The sequence below is a fragment of the Erpetoichthys calabaricus genome, chromosome 9 (genome assembly GCF_900747795.2).
Source record: "Erpetoichthys calabaricus chromosome 9, fErpCal1.3, whole genome shotgun sequence".
Lineage (NCBI taxonomy): Eukaryota > Metazoa > Chordata > Cladistia > Polypteriformes > Polypteridae > Erpetoichthys > Erpetoichthys calabaricus.
Genome location: NC_041402.2, coordinates 109,481,341 through 109,496,902, shown reverse-complemented (window position 1 = coordinate 109,496,902; position 15,562 = coordinate 109,481,341). Strand labels below are relative to the sequence as shown.

Sequence of the window (15,562 nt, the reverse complement as noted above, 5' to 3'; positions counted from 1 at the left end):
GGATGGCGCTGTGTGCATCTTTAACGTTTGCATACAGTAAGTCAATAGTCTTAATTCTCCGGGTGTTATAGTCCACGTACTGGGAGAAGGCAGGTAATGTTTTGTCCAGCGTCACATGGTTAAAATCTCCAGCGATTAGCACAAGCGCCTCAGGGTGCTTCGTTTGTAACTTAGCAACAGCAGAATGGATGATATCACTCGCTGTCTCCACGTCAGCCTGAGGAGGGATGTAAATAATAACAATGACGTGTCCAAACTCTCTATGCAAGTAATAGGAGAGAACTGAGGAAGCGACACACAAGAAAAGCTACAGGGACCAGATGGAGTCATTCCTCAGATTCTTAAGGCCTGTGTTGACCAATTTTGTGGTGTCCTCTGTTATCTGTTCAGTCCTTCCCTAATGCTTCAGAAAGTACTGCTGCTGTGGAAAACATCCTGCATTGTTCCTGTTCCAAAGAAGGCAGGCACCCCTTCATTTAATGACTATAGACCAGTAGTACTTAACACTAGAATTACCAGAGCCTACGAAAAAACTCGTAGATCCGGCCCACCTTAAATCGCTTCTTAAAACCGTTCTCACCTCTCTGCCAGCGTCTTTTGTCATCTAAATGTACTGATAAAGACAAGCTGCCAGCAGCCAGCTATTCCATCCCCCCAACGACTTAGAACGTAAACGAGCTTTTCCCAGCTCATGCCTTGATTGATTATCTGGGAGTGAAGTGGCATTTTAGAGTAGAAATAATAGATTGTTATTTGGAACACACGCATTTCATATGTGTTGTATTTCTACAGCAATCTGTGTAAACACATTGTTAAAACAGAAACGTTTTATATATTCTAGTAGCAAATGACAAAATGTAGGCATAAACTGTATAATGTATGAAGCCTGAAGTCCAAATATCAAAGAAACACTTTCACAAAAGGTACAAAAAAAAAAGCCACCGCCAAAAAAAGCCGCCTTAGTGTGTGACATTGACACACATTAGCTATCACTGCTTCCGTGGCGCAACAGTATCAGTCGCTGACTGGGAATCAGAAGGTCATGAGTTCGATCCTGGACAACTCCATTTTGTGAAGTGTTCTTATTTTCACTATTTTAGAATAAAAAGATACATTTGATTTCAGTCTGTAACATCCAGTGTAATTTATGATATTTGTAAAGGTTAGCTTTATTTTTTTTTTAAATTCACTTTTCATTGTCTCAGTCGCGTTCAAGATCCTTCCCTACCGCCCCCCATCTGACACTGCTGTTTTCACATAAAGACGCGCTATAGTTCTGCAGTGTATCACGATACATACGACCGCGTGTTTTTTCCCCCCAATATTGCCAGTCCCCACGTGTTGCTGTATGCTGTTTCTTTTGTACTCCAGGACATGCAGAGGAAAGCATAGTAAAGAGCAGTAACTTCAGCTCTATATGCAATCATCAGACACTCCCCATCTGATGCTGTTTTCACATAAAGACGTGCTAAAGCTCTGCAGTGTACTTGTGACTGCATTGTCGTACCAATGCTTGCGAACTGAAGTGTCTGCATGCACTTTTCGTGGCATTATACGTGTTTTTTTTGAGCATGCCAATGTAGCTCAAACACAGGAACATATGTTGATGTAAAAGTATAACAAAACAAGTGCACTTTTATTCAAGACTATAACCGAAGAAAAAAGAAAGCAAGTTACAGTAGGCGGTTGATATGACAGCTTGTGTGGTGCAATGCTAAGAAGTGCTGATTTCCATTCTGTGCTATATAACTGTTAACATTTGAATCTGATGATTGCATATAGCACTGTCTTATTCAGTGTGCGCAAGAACATGCAGGTGGCCAGTTGTTGAGTGCTACAATGCACATTTTAAAAAAAGAAAGAGACAAAATATATGTGACGTTTTGAAGAAATCATTTTATGACGCGAACAGTACCAATCAGAAAACATCATCGAAGTAATGCAATATTATTTGAAAACGAACAGTGTCAGATCGGGTGTGAAGTTATACTGGCGCTGTTTGAGTCAGATCAATTTCCTCAAACGGACATTAAATTTATAAATTGGTATGCACTGTAAATCGTTAACTTTAAAATGTCAATCGCGGTTATTTCTGTTGATTAATTCATGCTTTTTTACTTAGAGTCAGAACAGGAGCTTTTTCAGCTTATTCAGCTTCTGATCTGACTCAAACAGCGCCAGTATAACTTCACATCTGATCTGACTCTGTTCGTTTTCAAATAATATTACATTACTTCGACAATGTTTTCTGATTGGTACTATTCGCGTCATAAAATGATTTCTTCAAAATGTCACATATATTTGTCTCTTTCTTTTGTAAAAATGTGCGTTGTAGCACTCAGCAACTGGCCACCTGCATGTTCTTGCGCACACTGAATAAGACAGCGCTATATGCAATCATCAGATTCAAATGTTAACAGTTATATAGCACAGAATGGAAATCAGCAGTTCTTAGCATTCCACCACGCAAGCTGTCATATTAACCGCCTACTGTAACTTGCTTTCTGTTTTCTTCGGTTATAGTCTTGAATAAATGTGCACTTGTTTTGTTATAATTTTACATCAACATATGTTCCTGTGTTTGAGCTACATGGGCATACTCAAAAAATATGCGTGTAATGCCACGAAAAGTGCATGCAGACACTTCAGTTCGCAAGCACTGGTACGACAATGCAGCCACAAGTACACTGCAGAGCTTTAGCACGTCTTTATGTGAAAACAGCAGTGTCAGATGGGGAGTGTCTGATGATTGCATATAGCGCTGAAGTTACTGCTCATTACTATGCTTTCCTCTGCATGTCCTGGAGTACAAAAGAAACACAGCATACAGCAACACGTGGGGACTGGCAATATTGGGGGAAAAAAACACGCGGTCGTATGTATCGTGATACACTGCAGAACTATAGCGCGTCTTTATGTGAAAACAGCAGTGTCAGATGGGGTAGGAAAGGATCCTGAACGCGACTGAGACAATGAAAAATGAATTTAAAAAAAAAATAAAGCTAACCTTTACAAATATCATAAATTACACCGGCTGTTACAGACTGAAATCAAATGTATCTTTTTATTCTAAAATAGTGAAAATAAGAACACTTCTCAAAAGGGAGTTGTGCAGGATCGAACTCATGACCTTCTGATTCCCAGTCAGCAACTGATACTGTTGCGCCACGGAAGCAGTGATAGCTAATGCGTGTCAATGTCACACAATAAGGCGGCTTTTTTTGGCAGTGGCTTTTTTTTTCGTACCTTTTGTGAAAGTGTTTCTTTGATATTTGGACTTCAGGCTTCATACATTATATAGTTTATGCCTACATTTTGTCATTTGCTACTAGAATATATAAAACGTTTCTGTTTTAACAATGCGTTTACACAGATTGCTGTAGAAATGCAACACATATGAAATGCGTGTGTTCCAAATAACAATCTATTATTTCTACTCTAAAACTCCACTTCACTCCCAGATAATCAATCAAGGCATGAGCTGGGAAAAGCTCGTTTACGTTCTAAGTCGTTGGGGGGATGGAATAGCCAGCTGCTGGCAGCATGTCTTTATCAGTACATTTTGATGACAAAAGACGTTGGCGAAGAGGTGAGAACGGTTTTAAGAAGCGTGTTAAGGTGGGCCGGATCTACGAGTTTTTTCATAGGCTCTGGTAATTCTAGTGTTAAATCTCACATTATTAATTCCTTTGAGAGACTGGTTCTGGACTATGATTCATCTTGTGATAAACCACTTAGACTCACTGCAGTCTGCATATTGGACAAAGATTGGAGTAGAAGATCTCCTCCACAAGGCCTTTTCTCACCTGGACAAATCTGAGGATTGTTTTTTTATTTCTCCAGTACCTTCAATACCATCCAATCATTCCTGTTAAGAGGTATCTCGGAGATATGCAGGTGAATATGCATATGTTGTCTTGGAAAATGGAATATCTGTCAGACAGACTGCAGTTTGTGAGACTCAAGGACTGTGTTTCTGATAGTAATGTGAGCAACACCGGTCCACCACAGGCAACAGCCCTGTCTTTTCTCTTCACTCTATACACCTCTGATTACAAATATACAGTGCATCCGGAAAGTATTCACAGCGCATCACTTTTTCCACATTTTGTTATGTTACAGCCTTATTCCAAAATGGATTAAATTCATTTTTTTCCTCAGAATTCTACACACAACACCCCATAATGACAACGTGAAAAAAGTTTACTTGAGGTTTTTGCAAATTTATTAAAAATAAAAAAACTGAGAAATCATATGTACGTAAGTATTCACAGCCTTTGCTCAATACTTTGTCGATGCACCTTTGGCAGCAATTACAGCCTCAAGTCTTTTTGAATATGATGCCACAAGCTTGGCACACCTATCCTTGGCCAGTTTCTCCCATTCCTCTTTGCATCACCTCTCAAGCTCCATCAGGTTGGATGGGAAGCGTCGGTGCACAGCCATTTTAATATCTCTCCAGAGATGTTCAGTCGGATCCAAGTCTGGGCTATGGCTGGGCCACTCAATGACATTCACAGAGTTGTCCTGAAGCCACTCCTTTGATATCTTGGCTGTGTGCTTAGGGTCGTTGTCCTGCTGAAAGATGAACCGTCTCCCCAGTCTGAGGTCAAGAGCGCTCTGGAGCAGGTTTTCATCCAGGATTTCTCTGTACATTGCTGCAGTCATCTTTCCCTTTATCCTGAGTAGTCTCCCAGTTCCTGCCGCTGAAAAACATCCCCACAGCATGATGCTGCCACCACCATGCTTCACTGTAGGGATGGTGCCAGGTTTCCTCCAAACGTGACGCCTGGCATTCACACCAAAGAGTTCAATCTTTGTCTCATCAGACCAGAGAATTTTTTTTTCTCATGGTCTGAGAGTCCTTCAGGTGCCTTTTGGCAAACTCCAGGCGGGCTGCCATGCGCCTTTTACTAAGGAGTGGCTTCCGTGTGGCCACTCTACCATACAGGCCTGATTGGTGGATTGCTGCAGAGATGGTTGTCCTTCTGGAAGCTTCTCCTCTCTCCACAGATAACATCTGGAGCTCTGACAGAGTGACCATCGGGTTCTTGGTCACCTCCCTGATTAAGGCCCTTCTCCCCCGATCGCTCAGTTTAGATGGCTGGCCAGCTCTAGGAAGAGTCCTGGTGGTTTTGAACTTCTTCCATTTACGGATGATGGAGGCCACTATTCTCATTGGGACCTTCAAAGCAGCAGAAATATTTATGTAACCTTCCCCAGATTTGTGCCTCAAAACAATCCTATCTTGGAGGTCTACAGACAATTCCTTTGACTTCATGCTTGGTTTGTGCTCTGACATGAACTGTCAACTGTGGGACCTTATATAGACAGGTGTGTACCTTTCCAAATCATGTCTAACCAACTGAATTTACCACAGGTGGACTCCAATTAAGCTGCAGAAACATCTCAAAGATGATCAGGAGAAACAGGATGCACCTGAGCTCAATTTTGAGCTTCATGACAAAGGCTGTGAATACTTGTGTACATGTGCTTTCTCAATTTTTTTATTTTTAATACATTTGCAATAATCTCAAGGAAACTTTTTCACATTGTCATTATGGGATGTTGTGTGTAGAATTCTGAGGAAAAAAATGAATTTAATCCATTTTGGATAAGACTAACATAACAAAATGTGGAAAAAGTGATGCCCTGTAACATCAGGTCATGTCACTTACATAAAGTCTCAGGTGAGTCAGCATTTATAGGGTGTATTGATAAAAGGGATGAGACAGAGTATAGAAATTAGGTAGTCTTTGTTTCTTAGTGCAAAGAAAATTGTCTGCATCTTAACATCAGCAAAATCAAGGAATTGGTAATTGCCTCTATGTCCGGTCACTATTCAAGGAGCGGATATAGAGGTGGTCCAGTCCTATAAATACTTGGAGGTCCACATTAATGACAGGTTAGACTCGTTTCAGAACACTATATAAGAAATGGCTCCTTTTCCTTAGGAGACTGTGTTCCTTTAATGTCAATAATGACATCCTTCACATCTTCTATAACTGTGATGGCCAAAAAGATTTTCTATGCTGTGGTATGCTAGGTTGGTAATAATCACTTCAGTAGAGTCCCACCGCATCAACACAATAATTAAAAAGGCACACAATCCCTACAGGTAGCAGTGAAGGAACGATAGCACCTAAAACACATTCTTAATCTTACATCTGTAAACTGTATTTATCCAAGTGTGAGAGGAAAACCAAGTCCACTGAATAAATCATTTGTGTCTTACCAGATACAGTAACAAACTAAACTTAAAAGTAGTTAATCATCCATGAGAGATCTATTTTGTTTGATTTATTCATAAATTTAGTAGCTTGTATTTTATGAGACTTTAGCTCATCATTTCCTAATCATGACATATAAATGTGTATGATAAAAATAAAACAAGCACACTTCTTGAATCTACCAAAGAAAAAAAAAAAATGTATAAAGCTGTATAATGTGATTTCATGAGCAATACTAGGTTACTATAATTAAGCGAGATCAATGCTCAACTTAGAATCTTAGAAAATTTAAACAATTGTGACAAGAACAGGCCAACAAACTCAGCTTCGAGATTCCCTGGATAGCAGTCATTTAACATCTTCTAATGATTACATCCAGAAGAATAATGTCCTAGGTTGCATGGCTAGGATCTTTTATTGGGAAAAGTTCCCCTAACATTCAGTCTATTTATTACCAGATCTGAGCCTAATAGTTTTTGAACAAGATGTTAGCCAACTGCATCTGGAAGTATTAAGTCTGCAGAACACCAGAATCCTTGTGGCATGCTTTTGACATCTGGCTGCATTCATGTCTTAATTTCACTCTGTTATAGGAATTTAAGATAAGTCATTTATGCAATTAATTATTTTGTGGTACATTTCAGTATTTTGCCAAATAACAATTTATAAAGACAGAATAAAAAGCAAACTAACTTAGAAAAAAATAAAAATAAAAAAAGTTTTCTCATTGTCAGGTATTTTCTAGATATACGACTCTTGTTTACTAGGCAGACCAGCAGAGTTTGAACGATAATGGTTTTCTCCTGACAGGACGAAAGTTTTGTGTTTAGTGTTCTATTGTTTTACTAATGTAATAGCTTCTCAAGTGTTCCTTTACAGTTATTGATTTATTTATATAATATATTTGTGAGTTCATGTGTATATATTGTAACATTGCTGAAATGTTGTATCTACCTGTGAATGAGTCACCAATGTTATGAGCCGACATATCTATCTATCTATCTATCTATCTATCTATCTATCTATCTATCTATCTATCTATCTATCTATCTATCTATCTATCTATCTATCTATCTATCTATCTATCTATCTATCTATCTATCTATCTATCTATCTATCTATCTATCTAGCAAATGAACAGTTTCAAAATTATTTTTTATAGGGGAGCTTTTATAAACTGCAAGCCTGCCAAAGTCGCAGACATGTTGTATTTCTAACTTAATGCAGCTAAAGACAGCTGTCCTTTTAAGGATAGGAAGCCACTTAGAACAGCATAGAATGAGCATGAAACTTTTGTCAGTCCTAGCAAGTAGCATTCAGTACTGTATTTGTGTGTGTATATACTGTATATTTGTGACATTTCTTGCTTATTTTTGTAGATATCTCTAATATTGGATCTTTACAAAAAAGCTATTGATTCTGAAGAAAGACGTTCTTTGCCACAACAGATCATTGCTGTGGGAAAAAAATGGAACAAGAAATTTAAAAAACTTGTAGTGGATTACATGACTGATCCATTTCTGTTTGTAACTCTTACCGAGGAAGCAGTGTTATATGCCAATGTCCAACAGGTCAGTATTACTGGAATATGAGAGTTGTTGAAACGGAGTCTAAAAATGACAAAGTAGAGAATCAAATGTGTGTATACAGTTATACTATGCTTGAAGTATAAGAAACTTAAATGTGTCTGCAGCCTCAGTGCAGTAACTATTCTCAATTCAATAGTTATGTAGACCTGAACAATTTTATCATTTAAATACGCGCAGATATTATCTAAGGATGAGTTTATAGTCTTTGATTATCACTTGATCAACAAAGAGTAAGTAAATGGAATGCCTTCATAATTTGCACATGGTTGATCTGGATAAATGGTTGCTGGTTTTCTGTTTTAAACAAAAACAACAATAATAATGATAATAATAATGTTATTTTACGGACCCTTCGTAATTTGTTAAAGTAAATAATTTTTATTTTGGTTACTTGTAAAAATGTAATTGGACATTTTACACCAGAGATGTTGGACACCTAGAAGAATGTTAAGAATTAATATGGAGAGTAAGAGAAGTATAATGGCACTTAGGCATGTGCTGTTCAGAGCAGTTTAGCCGTTATAATTAATGACCAGTGATTAAATTGTTTATTAAGCCAGTCTCTACATAGTGTTGAACCCATTTTGCATTGTAAGGTGCCCAAATAGTATGGGAATGCTGGATTTAGAAAATCAAATCACAATCCAGTGTTATAGATGGAATTCAAACCCAAATTTTCTGCAGGTCCTTGCTTGAGTGGGAAATGTACTCTCTATTGCACTATCATCACAACTATCAGTAGTGGTGCTGTTTCTCTGTCACTACATCACACTGTGGAATTTCATGCCACTCACTCGGACCCCATGCCATCTCCACAGAATGATATTATATGTCATAAACTTGAGTTGCACTGAGGTTTCCCTGTGTGCCAAAGCTAAAGTCTGTGGTTTGAAAATCAAAGCTGTGCATAAAGAACAAGCATAAATTGTACTTTTACAGTTATATGGATTAGGGATACACCCTTCTTAATTTATAATTAATAACATATTTATGTCGACTCCACTTCATTTTTTTATGCTGTAGAACTCCATCTCCTTCAGTGTTTCTTGTAAGTGTTTGGCTTCTTTCAGTCAATCCAATACTACTTCTTTGGGCTTTGTTTATTATTTTTCTAATGTTGTTATGGTAAAAATGCAAACAGTACTACAAAAAGTATCCTCACATGTTCATGTTGCAGTTAAGCCATTCTATACTTCTATCGGTGTATTATATACAGTACCTCAAGAAGCCTTACAGTTAAATAATAATTTAGAAATTTAAAAATAAGTCCTTGTCTTATTCAGATATTCAGTTTGTATAAATTTGGCCTTAGTCAATATATGATATTGTTACTGTGGCAGCACGTGTAGATGCAGTGGCTTGGTGCTTTCCTTTTGGTGCATTGTCTGTCTGTTTGTTCTGACTGTACACGTTATTCACACAGTAGAATGTCATTATGATGAATAGTAACACATACACTATCTCCTAAAAATAGGACTATTTATCAAATGGATTGTTAGTTTCTCCGATCTTACGATAGCCTGTGGGCCCATTGGTTTACCTTCCCCAGAGGAAGGATATGGAGGCAGCATAGGGACAGGTGGCAGAAGTGGATCTGCAGGGCTGGTGTGCTGGTGAGACTATGGAGGCCACACAAGCCACCTGTTCCTAGCATTATTCTCACTAACACAAGATCCCTCACAAATTAGATGGATGAATCGAACTTACAGGTTGCAGCGAATAAGATCTTCAAGGACTGTTTCATTCTGCTAATCACAGAGATTTGGCTTCACTCACTCATTCTGGATATGACTATCGAGTTTACAGGCTGCACAGCACACTGGCAGGGCAGGACCAGAGACTATAAGAGAGAAGAGGGTCGGGATTATGCCTGTATGTCAACAACAGCTGGTTTACTAACACTAAGATCCATATTACTAAACGAGAATGGTAAACCGGATGGACGCAGGGACATCTGGCCATGGGCCGGGGACGCAAAAGACGTACTGCGCAGGCGCCCCACAAATACCCCCCCCTCCCTAGAACACCACAACCGGATGGAATGCAACGTGAAATAAGAAATGAGGCGCCGCGCCCATAGCACACAGAAAAAAGGAGTCAAACGCCGGCGCCGCACACAGCGCCGCACGAAGCCCATGGCACACGAAACGGGACACACACAAAGAAGAGGATTGAGACCCACGACACACAAAGCCCTCCTCCAGTAACTGAAATAAGAAATGAGGCGACGCGCCCCTAGAACACCACAAACAAAGGAGTCCCACGCAAGCGCCACATAGCATGCGAAACGGTTCGCACACAAAAAAGACGATTCAGACCCACAACACACAAACACCCCCTCCACTAACAGAAATAAAAAGTCATGCAGCAAGCCCCTAGCACACAAAAAAAAAGAATTGGACGCAGGCGCCACATAGCACACGAAACAGGACACACACAAAAAAGAGGATTCAGACCCACGACACACAAAGCACCCCTCCACTAACAGAAATAAAAAATGAGGCAACGCACCCCTGGCACACAAAAAAAAAAGGAGTCAGACGCGAGCGCCACACCAAGCCCATGGCACACGAAACGGGATAGACTACGGACATAGCAGACGAAACGGGACGTACACAAAAAGGAGGATTCAGACCCACAACACACAAAGCCACCCTCCACTAACAGAAATAAATAATGAGGCAACGCGCCCCTACCACACAAAAACAAGGAGTCACACGCGAGCACCACACAAAGCCCATGGCACACGAAACGAGACAGACTACGGATTTCACACACTAACATAAAGAAGACATGAGACACAAGGCACCCCTCCACTAACAAAAATATAAAATCAGGCAACGCCCCCATATCACACAAAAACGAGGAGACATGACACACCCCCCAAAGTTAAACGGGACAGACTACGGACTCCACACACGGTCACCCATCGAGCCCGAGATTGAGGCTCAAAAACGGAAGAGCGACCAAAAGCGAACACTCGAGATCATACAAATACCCCACACATACGGACAACACAACATATTTGAATCAGATTATCCCCGCCTAACGGTACTTTTATTAGGAGGAGATTTTACACAGTGCTTAGCTGTTGTTCCACATGCCATGCGCTCAGCTATTGTTCATTCCACCTTAATAGGTGAATCTCATTACAATGATGCACTATTAACCGTACAACCACAGAAAAGCCTCCATATTAACAGTGAGTGCGATCCTCCTTATTACTTATCCATATTACTAACGATAAAGAAGAAACAAGTCATGAATTCACGATCACAGGTACAAAACGATACGGCTCGAGTAACGGGACCACAAACACGAACCCGCATGAAAAAAAACAATACACGTCGGCGCCTACAACGCGCTTCTGAAACCGCTGAAGAAAAAATGTCTCGGCTCCAAAAACGCATGTCACTTCTTATTCAAAATACTGATCCCAATCACAGAAACATCGGTATCCACTATGAAAATGAACAGTAACAATGCACGTGACATCCGTCTTGCAAAACTGTTAATTATAGATGAATGTACAATGGCATCCAGTCACTTACTCAACACCATTGATAAACTTCTACAAACGTTGATGAATAATAATATTCCCTTTGGGGGAAAGGTACTTTTATTAGGAGGAGATTTTACACAGTGCTTAGCTATTGTTCCACATGCCATGCGCTCAGCTATTGTTCAGTCCACCTTAAAATACGCGGACGACGTCATACATAAACAACAAGAGACTGGACTACAATACATATACAGGCGCGACACCTGATTGGTAATAATACGAAGAAACGAACAGTCCGCATATTAACAGTGAGTGCGATCCTCCTTATTACTTATCCATATTACTAACGATAAAGAACAAACAAATCATGAATTCACGATCACGGGTACAGAACGAGACGGCTCGAGTAACGGCACCACAAAAACAAACCCGCATCAAAAAAAAAAATAAACGTCTGCGCCTACAACACGCTTCTGAAACCGCGGAAGAAAAAATGTTACGCGGACAATTGGCATTGCTTTCAAAAGATACAGTTGGTACAAAACATGCGATATCCAGATCCAGAATACAACAATTGGTTATTACAACTGGGAGATGGGACACTCACCAATACAGATGGACTTCACCCAGATATTATTACAATTCCTCAGGCCTTTATCTGCGACCACTTAATTACGGAAATATTTGGAACAGCACTCTCATTAGACCAAATACCCCTTTTAACACAACGGACTATATTATATCCAAAAAATATTAATGTTGATCCCATAAATAACCAAGTCATTGCATTACTTCCTGGAGAGGCACAACTCTTTCTAAGCTCTGACAAAGTTGACTCTGATGACAGCAATGACCATCTTAATTTCCCCTTAGAATATTTGAACACTATTAACCCAGCCGGATTACCACTACACAATCTTAACCTTACAATCGGAACAATAATCATGCTATTAGGAAACCTTAACACTAAACAAGGTTTATGCAATGGTACACGTTTAGTCGTCAACACCATCACACACAATGTTATTGAAACAAAACTTCTTACAGGATCACATGCTAACAATACTCTTCTGATTCCTACAATTGACCTTACAAGTTCTAACCTACAATTACCTTTTACACTTAAACGGCGACAGTTCCCCATTAAACCTGCATTTGCCATGCCCATCAACGAATCACAAGGACAAACCATGAACAAGGTTGGCATCTACCTCTCTGAACCCGTTTTTGGACATGTACAACTTTATGTGGCCTTCTCACGAGTTCGACTTTCATCTGACGTTAAAGTTGAGGTTATAAATGATCCATGCCAAGGACAACTCATTCAAGGACAAGACACCATCTTTACTACTAATGTTATGTACAAACAAATTTTACGATAAATCTTTACACTGTGCCATGCAATTTATTCTTTGCTTCCTATGTGCGTCATCTACACCTTCACACTATGCTATATCTTATACATACATCACGCTATTTATAATTACCCAACACCAGGGGTTGGCGAGCGAAGCGAGCAGGGGGCGGAGCCCCCTAGTTATACAGAATCACTGTTCACCGGACTTGGAGTTTGTGACTGTTGAATGCAGGCCAGGGAGTTTTCTGTAGTCATGGTAACTGTGGTGTATATTCCACAAAGATAAATCGGCTCTTGGTTATTTATGTCATACCATTAGCAGTCAACAGAGTTTAAATCCCGAGGCTTTTCACATCATATTGGGGGAATTTAGCCTTGTGGATATAAAAGCAGTGCTCCCTAGATTCCATCAGCACATTAAGTGTGCTACTAGAGGTACAAATTCTCTGGACAAGGTCTACTCTAATATCAAACCGGTCTTCAGAACTAAATTACTACCAAACCTGGGCCATTCCGACCACATGTTTCTGCTTTTAAATCTGGCATATAGCCCCCTTAAGAAGAGTGCTCCTATCACATTTAAGAACATTTAAAAAGTGGCCTGAAGGGGCTTCTCAACAGCTACAGGACTGCTTCGAGAGAACAAACTGGGATATTTTTGAACATCAGAACCTGGAAGAATACACTGCAACTGTTCTGGGCTATATTAAGTTCTGCACGGTCACTGTCACCATGGACAAGTGCATCCGGGTCTATCCTAATTAGAAGTCCTGGATGACAAAAGAAGTCCAGTGTCTGCTCAGGGACAGAAATGCCTCTTTCAGGTCTGATGATGGGGCACAATACAGTGCTGCTAAAGCCAAATTGAAAAAAGGCATGAAAAAGGCTAATACTGCTTACAAGAAGAGAATTGAGGACTGTGTCTGTAGTAACAATACAAGTCAGCTATGGCAGGGGGTTCAGCACCAGCAAGCCCTCAGCAGCTGACGGTGACACTTCGCTGGTTGAGCAGCTGAACCACTTCTTTGCCCGCTTTAAGGTAAAGTCACCAGAGACAGCTACATCACATCTACCAGCTCATAATGGGTACATCCTCGTGGTGGAGGTGCATGAGGTGAGGCGCACACTGAGGACACAATCTGAGGAAGGTTGCTTGACCTGATGGCATCTTCTGTGATTGAGTGCTGTTGTTCTGCATGGAACAGCTGTCTTCACGAAGATCTTTAACCAGTCCTTATCCCAGTACACAATTCTATCCTGCCGGAAGTCCTCTATTATAGTTCCTCTGCCAAAAATTCTACGAACAGCAACCTAAATGGCTACCGTCCAGTGCAACTTGCTCCTATGATCTTGAAGTGCTTTGAGAAACTGGTCTGAATTTGCACCATTTCAAGACTTCCACCAGTGTTAGACACACACCAATATGCTTACAGGGCAAACAGGTCTACAGGGAATGCCAGAGCTACAACTCTCCATACTGTTCTAATCCACCTAGAGCAGCAGGGGAGTTACGCTAGGCTTCTCTTTTTAGACCTTAGCTCTGAATTTAATACCATCCTCGCTCATAAACCGGTGACCAAACTGATAGATCTGGGATTGTCTCATTGCATCTGCCTCTGGATTATAGACTTCCTTTCTGATCATTACCAGAGGATAAGAGTAGGCCCCCACATCTCCTCAGTCCTCAACCTCAGTCCATTTATAGGGACAAAGTGGAATGGTTGTGTGTGTAGTGCAGAGACAACAATCTTGTTCTTTACACCACCAAAACCAAGGAACATCTGATAATTGACTTTAGGAGGAAGAAAACAAATATTCAACCCCTTTTTGTTGATGAGGATTGTGTGGAGAGGTTCTCGAACTTCCGGTTCCTGGGCGTGCACATAGTGGTGGACCTGAATTGGAGTGCTAACACCACAGAACTGGTCTAGAAGGCACAGCAGAGATTTTACTTCTTGAGAATCCTCAGGAAGAACCATTTCACCCAAAAACTGCTCATATCCTCCTCCTGCTGTTGTTGCATAGTGTGCATATTGACTTATTGCATCTGTGTGTGGTTTGCCAGCTACACTGCATCAGAGAGGAAAGTGTTCCAGAGGGTTGTCACCACTGCCCTTAAGATCATCGGATGTCCTTTCCCATGTTTGGAAAATCTTCACATTTCCCGCTACCTGAAAACAGCCTGGAGCATAAATATTTATCCTAGCCTGGTCACTTTATGTTTGAATTGCTGCCTTTGGGCAGACACTTCAAGACAAAAAAAAAACAGACATAGACTAAAAAACAGCTTTTACCCAAAGGTCGTGACTGCACTAAATGATGCTCAGATGGTGAAATTTTAAAGGGAACAAATAATGTAATAAATACCAGAAGAATATGATAAAGTATCATTGTGTAATAAGATGTTTGCTTTGCTTTTCCACTTTTAGAATTTCTTCTATAAATCTTCATATTTACAGCGCCCTCCACAATTATTGGCACCCCTGGTTAAGATGTGTTCTTAGGCTTCTAATAATTTTTTTTTTTTTCCAAAAAATATAGGCTCACAACAAAAAAAAGAGAAAAATCCAACCTGTAATTGAAGGTACAGTACACTCCCAAAATTCGCGGGGGTTATGTTCCTAGAGCACCCTCGAATTTTGGATGTGGTTAAAGAAAAATGCCTATTTTCATAGTTTAAACCCTAAATATGCCCCCAAAACACTTTAATTTAATTTCAAACTCCGCTTAATACATTACGTAAAAATAAACAATGTAAAGGTAAACCTGTATACTATACTGCTATGTCTCCCGCAGTGCTAGAATGTAAAATACCAATGTTAACGCTATATGTACTGTAGTTCATGCAAGCGCGTTTTCATTGCCAGAAGCCTTAGACGATGCA

The 15,562-nt window shown here is 40.1% G+C and overlaps 1 protein-coding gene across 1 annotated transcript in view; it reads left to right on the top strand.

Annotated features, from left to right (window-relative positions):
• Positions 1–15,562, top strand: part of tdrd12 (tudor domain containing 12) — a 725,767-nt gene that overhangs the window by 362,140 nt on the left and 348,065 nt on the right. The window contains exon 15 of the mRNA XM_051932225.1: positions 7,610–7,801. Within this exon, the coding sequence (XP_051788185.1) occupies positions 7,610–7,801 (192 nt within the window). The remainder of the gene's footprint in view (positions 1–7,609; positions 7,802–15,562) is intronic.